The sequence below is a fragment of the Ixodes scapularis genome, unplaced genomic scaffold, assembly GCF_016920785.2.
Source record: "Ixodes scapularis isolate PalLabHiFi unplaced genomic scaffold, ASM1692078v2 PGA_scaffold12__126_contigs__length_90152505, whole genome shotgun sequence".
NCBI classification, from domain to species: Eukaryota; Metazoa; Arthropoda; class Arachnida; order Ixodida; family Ixodidae; genus Ixodes; species Ixodes scapularis.
The window spans coordinates 9,420,135-9,428,106 of NW_024609838.1; the positions used below are offsets into that span (position 1 = coordinate 9,420,135).

At 49.4% G+C, this 7,972-nt stretch overlaps 1 protein-coding gene across 1 annotated transcript; it reads left to right on the forward strand.

Moving 5' to 3' along the window:
* Positions 1 to 1,007: 1,007 nt before the first annotated feature.
* On the forward strand, positions 1,008 to 1,508 carry LOC121048140. The gene has a single exon (XM_040504148.1). It carries the CDS (start codon positions 1,008 to 1,010, stop codon positions 1,506 to 1,508), a length of 501 nt encoding a protein of 166 aa, XP_040360082.1.
* The last annotated feature ends 6,464 nt before the right edge of the window (positions 1,509 to 7,972 follow it).

Sequence of the window (7,972 nt, forward strand, 5' to 3'; positions counted from 1 at the left end):
TCACTAGAATTGCAAACTTTCTAACAACCCTTGGTCGTCTCCGAAAACTTATTAATGTGTATTCTACCCGTGGCGCCAGCTGTTTGAAGGCGGTCGTGCAAATAACAAACTATTGCACACAAACGCTAAAAAACAATGTCCCTAATTTACAAAATTTTTAACAATCCAAATATTTAGATTTAAATCAAATTCCAATAAGAGAAGTTTTATCACTGTTTTTTTTTTTTTTTTTTACGAATGCTTATGATTATTAGTTGCAGTTACTGTCGTTATTTGTGATAGCTGCTGAATTCGTTATGGTGACTTTTGTATATTGCCTTTTTTTAATTTTCTGATGTGCGCCCGTCGTTGTAGACTGTAGGTGGTCAAGGAAACGTCACGCTGCCTATATTGCAACTTTTTTCCCTTTATCGCCGCCATCATTTTGTGATAGAAAGAAATGTCTATTATCTTGAACTTCGTCATTCTCGGGATCCTTCTGGCGTTCGCCATGTTTGGCTGCTTGCGTGTTCTGCAGGAACAGTGTTTTGTTCAGGCCCCTACGCACAGTTTAAGAGCGTTTGAGTACGTTTGACTGCGATCCGTCGAGATACGAAAGCGAGTCTGTGCTTCGAATGAAGCGTGGAATTAAATTCAAGGAATAGCTTGGCACGCGACATAAGAATCAGGAATGCCCTGGTTTCTCGCATCCGCACAGCAGTGAAACACATTTAAACACTCTCAAATATGAATTGCTCCAAGAAAATGTATTGTTCGAATATGTTAGTTTTTGTATGACCAATGTGAGAACCGTCCTACAAGGAAGAAACCTGCCTCAGACTGTGTTTGCAGACTGTCTTCTGTATGCTTTATTGGCATTGTGATCGCGGCTTTAAGGACTTGACTCTGGAGAAGAAAACCGAACATCGCTTTGCGTTCCGCGGCGGACAGCCGGCAAGCATCATCGCCACCGCCATCCCCATCCTGTCTGGAACCAGCGTCTCTTCGAACGAACCGTCAGAACCATCATGGGATCCTACTACTTGGGGTACCTTCGCACCTCAGGAGGCCAGCTCAAGATGTTCCAGGTGATGATAGGTCTCATCCATATGTTCTACCTGATGGGCATCAACTTCGACCGAGAGAACGAACTCTACGTCATCCGCATGGACGTGCTCATCATGCTCATGGGCACCTTCAGCGTCGTCTTCACGGCCTCCTTCGCGCTCATCACCGTCTTGCTGGGCTCGACGGAGGTGCCCTTCTCGCTGCTCTACAGACTCCTCTACCTCTCCCTGACCGTGGTCATGCTCCCCGCCACGGCGGCCTTCATCAAGGAAGAGAACAATCACGCGTCCTTGCGGGAGCTGGTCGTGTCCTCCGTGACGTCCACTCTCCTCTGCATCGGTATCTTCGCCAACTTTGTGCTGGCCTACAGGCCGACCATCTACGAGTCGCTCATATGGGTGCCGGTCAAGAAGCCTCCGCCAGGCTACAAGGCAGGCAAGAAGGACAAGTCGACCGTTTGACCCTGTCGTGCTTTCTTGAATGGCAGACATCCTCTCGGGTTCCAGGGCACAGTGCAGAGTTTTCGTGATGTCACGAAAGAATGCTGGGAGCGAACCATATGACTATCTGAGACTCGTTGATATGTCGAATTTAAACTCGAAAATGATCGTAAGGAGATGCATGCACATAAAGCACACATACCATAGATATGTCTCGCTGTGTGTATCTTTACAATTTCGTGCCTATAGGCCGTATCTTCCTTTGTTCATTTCCAACCTAAGCCAAAACGATCTTTTCTTGACGCCATAGCGTCCAGTAGTACTGGCTCCTTGTGTTCTACTGGAGGTTGGTGTAAGGTGCCCCTTCACTTACTATTATGGAAATTTGAGAAATGACTTACACAAAAGTCGTCATATACTAAACAATCTCGCGGATACCGCAACTGTAACATTAGCAGTTGTCGGGGTATGCATACTGATGGAGTCCGAATGTTGAATGGACATCACGTATTTGCATCTTCACAATTACTTTTTCTTTCAAAGAAGAGTTGACTTACCTCACGTGAAACGCTTAATTTGAGCCTCTGGGAACTTATATTTTTATATGTCAACAACGAGTATGACCTAGGACATTTACAGACAATAAACTATGTATAAAAATAATAATAATGGTCATGTCTAAATTGCGTCACTATGACACGCAAAGCTCATGCGTCTCTTCCTCTTTCCGTGACGATTTTGCAGCGTCGTGAATGTTTCCAAGCATGGAAGCCGCTCGTTTCTCGACACCTTTAACGCGGACTAGTGACCTCCGTGTACATCCTGAAAACAACAACAAAAACAACAGCAAGTTGAGAAAGCTAACCGATCGTAGCACACAGTTAAGTACCGTCGCGGAAGCCACGGGCGACGGTGTCTGCGCTCTCTTCTATACACCACCGAGAAGAGACCTGCGCACATTTCTCGGTTAAGAATAGTATTCCTGGACAGGCAGAGGAAAGTTATTCCCCCCCAATCTCAACGACGTTGTCTCCTGTTTCCCGTGGAAGCCATCGCGCCGCCCGCCACCTCGCGGTTATAGCGGTTATTTTTAAAAGCAAGCGCCCCCCGACCACTCGCAAATGACCACTTCGCTCGTTGCCTTCCACGGCGCCCACCCTGTACACACGACGCGACAGGAAATAGTCCCCTTGTTGGGTTGCCGAATGTTGCGTGACGAGCCCAAACTTTTTCTTTTGGTTTTGTTCTCCTCCAAGAAGTAAGTGGTCGCATCGTGCGCGCGCACTTACGAAGCCTCTTGAACAAGCACCCAGAAGACAAGGCTTGTATACTCTCCCCTAGACGTCATCGCTTATGGAGCGCCGCCTAGCTACCGCTTTGGACAACCAGGTCCACAACAATGACGTAATGCTCGGGCCTTCTCTTCTATTGACTCCGGTCGCTGTATCTCGTCTTCATGTTTTGTTTCTTTCGGAACCGTGCTTATTGCGGCTGCTTTCTTCGGCCCTGCTATAATCGGTGCAGTTATTCGCAAATCCGGCTCTTACGTACATGCATAATGCCGCTTTTTTTTTTTTTCTTTTTACTGGTGCCCGAATCGGATGCATCGGTGTTGACAGGAGATGGTCTTTCTATTATTATTACTGGGGGCAAGAAAGAGCACTCACGCTCGGACCAATCGAACACGCGAAGAGAACTTCCTTCCGGTTTGTCGAGGTGATTCCGGTCGACGCCAAACTCGCTCGCTCGGCGCTCTCCCTTCTTTCCTCTTATGTACGTTTATGTTTGAGGGAATTCGTTTGCTTTGCGGAGTCCGTTCCTTGACCTTAATCGCGCTTCGTGGCGCAGTCGGAATGCCGTCCGGGAACGCTCTTCGATTAATAACGATGACACCGTCCCCTTCGCTCTGCTTTTCGTTCGGCCGTTACACGCGCTGCTCGTCGAGTTCAACGAAAACGCCTACTTTCCGGCGGGATTTCAAGCGCGCCTTGTTTCGTTAGAAGGATGATCCGACGCTTGTAGCGAGTTTAAATGGAAGCGGAAATAAGCGATGTGCTGCTGGTCGGACTCGAAGGCCGCAGCGGATGCGAGTTTCGGAGGACAAACTTATGGTCCGGAGAGCCCTGCATATCCGCGGATTACGTCCGCAGATCATCCGCGGATATCCGAGGTCAATTGATGGAAGCGGATAAAAATGAATAAAATTTGGCGAATTGCAGATCGGATGCGGATGCAAAAACGGTTCCCTAAAACTCTCTACTAGAGAGTTTAGGGAACCGTTTTTGTACATCATGGACCCTCCATGATGTGTAGCGTTAAGCAAATCTTTTGTGGTAGTGCATGCTCAGTTTGTACCGGAGGGCCCCCATCATGGGATCTGCAAAAACGATTCGCTAAAGCTCTCTATTATAGATTCCGTTAATACGGATACTTCGCTATATAGGGACACCATTTTCTGGGAGAAACTGGGAAAATACACCCACTTTTGACTCACATTATGGACCACATTTTCGGGGGAACGGAGGTGTCCATATTAACGAGACATCGCAGCGTCCCCGCAGGATTCCGCCCAAAGAGTATACAAGTGTAAGTTATGGGAGTTCAATGACGCACACTGATAGCTCACGCCTGAAACTTCCCCTATGACGATTCGACAGAGAGCGGTCCAAAGCACAAAACCGCAAACATAAACATACCACAGTCAGGTAAGCTCTCGCTCGCCGGTATTGCTAATATACCTTTGCAAAATCCCCCAAGCGCCCCGGCCCGCGCGCGAGGAACTGTGGGCGAGACATGTCCCTCGCCTGGCCGCTCTGCCTTGAGATTGCATTGCCTTGTCGCTTGCCTCCTCTGAATCCTCTATGTTTCTATTCCATTACCTATTTTTATTTATTCCAGTGTATTTTTTATTGCTTCTAAGTGTTTCTATTCTCTTCTGCGTGCGATATTTATTTGTGTCTTTATTTTGTCTTTTTCGACGGGAGTGCCGACAGGACAACACGCCGCTTTGCGCGTCGTTCCCCGGGTGAGTACTACCGTTGCTACCGATTCCAATCGCGCTGTTAGCTGTTCATTTTGGTTCAATTTGACCCGCGTGCAGCCGAGAGGAGCCGTTAATGAACACCCGCGCACATGTCATAGGGGTAGGCAGAGCTCTGAATCAACAATCGCGACGCGAGAGCCGAGTGCGCTGTGATTTGGCCGCCCGCGCTCGCTCCGTTGACTCGCACTGTAGCGTATGCCTTCGAGTGCCGCTTACTTGATCAAGATACAGCACGCAGCTTTGTCGCCGCGAATCATTTGTCCGAATGTTTGCGAAGCTGAGGCATATGCAACGCTGCGGCGCCTGACAACTGCGCGTTGAGGCGCGAGCCCTTCGCAAGCGCCGGTGGCCCAACGTCACGGCTTGTATGCGCTTATGGTATGCCTTCTTAATCTATCTGCTAAGTGGTTGTCAGTTGCAAACACCCTTTTTCAAGTGCTGACAACTGCGCGCCGCTGCGTGCAGTTAGTTGTCAGGCGCCGCAGCGTTGGATATGCCGAACGGTGTTGCGGTTTCGCAGGCATTCGGACAAATGATTCGCGGCGACAAAGCGGCGTGCTGTATGTTGGTCAAGTAAGCGGCACTCGAAGGCATACGCTACAGTGCGAGTCAAGGGAGCGAGCGCGGGCGGCCAAATCACAGCGCACTCGGCTCTCGCGTCGCGATTGTTGATTCAGAGCTCTGCCTGTTCCTATGACATGTGCGCGGGTGTTCATTAACGGCTCCTCTCGACTGCACGCGGGTCAAATTGAACCAAAATGAACAGCCAACAGCGCGATAGGAATCGGTAGCAACGGCAGTACTCACCCGAGGAACGACGCGCGAAGCGGCGTGTTGTCCTGTCGGCACTCCCGTTGAAAAAGGCAAAATAAAGAAGCAAATACTATATAAATACAAGAAATATGGCGCGCAGAAGAAAATAAAAACACTTAGAAGCAATAAAATATACACTGGAATAGATAAAAATAGGTAATGGAATCGAAAGACAGAGGATTCAGAGGAGGCAAGCGACAAGGCAATGCGATCTCAATGCAGAGCGGCCAGGCGAGGGACAGTCACTCCCACAATTCCTCGCGCGCGGGCCGGGGCGCTTGGGAAAATGAGCGGCGAGATGTTTTGGTGGCGCCCTCCTACAGTACCCCCTTGTAACCTCATTACCTTGTAAACAACAAGTTCGATGGTGATTGTTATTAGCATGGTGGAAGCTTGAAATCATTGCGCTCTCAAAGGAACGCTGCCAACACCGTCAAAATCAAAGTTCTTTCATTCCTCTTATTTCCGTCGATGATAAATCCCCTTTCCGACGTCATAGTCAGCGTTCGGCCAATCGTGGAAGGCCGACCACAGCGACGCTTTCGGTCGCGCACGTTGCCTAATAGCAAATCGTCTATTTCCTCCTCTCTATTCGCCTCCCCTTCAGTTTTGCAACGCCTCGCCATTGCACACCCGAGGAACCTTAGTTGCGCGCAAGCTCGACTTGCGTGATCGTGTATTTTACGAATCTAACGTTAATAGTTAAGGGCAATTTCGACGACATACAAGAGCCGTAAAGAAGGCAGAGTAAAGGTATTATTCAAAATTACCAAACATGCAATCTAAAAAAAAAAAAAAAAAAAAAGTGTTAGTGAGGATGCAGAGAAGGCACTTTCGTGTTTCAATCGTAGCCGGGGAAATTCTATAACCTTGATTCGGTCGTGGCATCGTCTTGACGTTTACCTTTGTCTACGGGCGTTCGCACGACGAGAACTCTGTCCGCGTTCAAGTGTAGCGGCTTCGCTGTATATTGTGGAGACATGGCTGCACGAACATTCCCGTACCAGGACCAGGTCCAATGATGATGTTGTTCACACTAGTACAAGTACATTTGTTTGGGATGTCCGACCTTGAACCACAGCGAAAAACCGATTTGATCACCTAATTCCAGAAGCTGCGTTCGAGGACGAGTTCCACTGGCACGCTCCTAAATCCAATTTACATGGTTTGCTGGAAGTATTATTGAATAAGTATCTGCGAACACGTACCAAGCCTAATCAAAGTACGTTTGTTTCACACACATGTATGTTTCGAGAACAGTGTATTTCGACTTTCGAGCATGTCTTCAGACAGTTTTTGCGTGACCGATGTGGCAGGACAAACACAGAAGGAATAAATACGGCTCAGACAGTGTCTCAGACAGACAGTGCCTCAGGCTGTCTTTTGCATATTGTATGAGTAATGTGACCAGTATGTTTTTTTAAATATATATATATAACGCGCGTTGATTAGGGATGAATAAAATTAGCGACTTATATCCTCGAAGATTCCCAAGATTCCTGGGTGTCTTCTCCGTATCCCTTGCACCTTATCGCGTTCGTCTAACCGCTTCTAGTGAATCCCAAAGCTGGAACTGGACGTCGTCTGCTTTCTACGCGAGTGTTCGAAGCACGATCTTTTCCTTCTGCATTCCTGTCGAACATCTGCTCACCTTGTTTACGATACGGAGCATACCTTAATCCGCAGTGAATGGTTATAAGAACGAGACCTAAGCTTTTAACAATAAATAAATAAATACGAAAAGACGATCAAAATCGAAGATTGGCAGTGACGGCCGCCATCGGTGTCGGACGCATTCCCGCATCGTTAATGCGCTAATCGGCCGCTAGCCTTCGGCGGGCAGACGACACCGGCGTCGTCTGCTCGGCGAAGGCCGTCTGCTAGTCAACGCACTTGTCTGCTCGCGACGGATCGCCGGCTACTGTGGGAAAAGCGCACTGACCCAAAGCCACCCAGAATTCAAGGCCTATGCATGACGTCATCGTTGGTGGCACCCCGACCTGCCCTCAAGCGGAAAACATGCTGCAGCTCGGCGAGAGACGACACAAAACGGCCGACGCGTCCGTCTTGGCGGCCGCCGCCTACCCACGTCACGCTCGTTGTGAGGCGCTGCAATACGCGGTAACGGCAATGCGTGGACCCTCTAGTGATGACGTTTTGATGGCAAAAGGGCAAGCCTTGTCTTCTAGGTGGCATCAACTGACCGCATTGCCGGCACGCACGGCTGCGCACGCGCCGTCCTTGATGGAGTAGGGGACGGGCCCTCGAGTGCTCCGGTTCCTTCAGGATCAACAGAGCGACCTTCGACCATCCTCCCTCAGTCTTCCGGCTCTTCCCCTATAAGCTGACAGTTCGGTGGAAGCTACGTGCTCGTTGGACCAATCACACGTCGATTTTTGACCACGTGATCCCGGATCGCCCTTACCCACGCGGAGAGAGCTGGGTAAGAAAACTAAAGGGAGGCCCGGTTGGATTGGTCCGGCGAGTGCGTAGCGTCCACTGCGCTGTGAGCTCGTGAACGGAGGGAGCTGTTCTGTTTGGGCTGGGACCCCGAAGCCTTGAGGTGTACGCGTTTCTCGCACGGTTCCTGGAAGGAAGCCGTGGGAGCGGTAGGTCGCTCATGACCCCG

What these genes read in the sequence shown, in the direction of transcription:
- LOC121048140 (XM_040504148.1), top strand. Translation starts at nt 1,008, where the DNA reads ATGGGATCCTACTACTTGGGGTACCTTCGCACCTCAGGAGGCCAGCTC.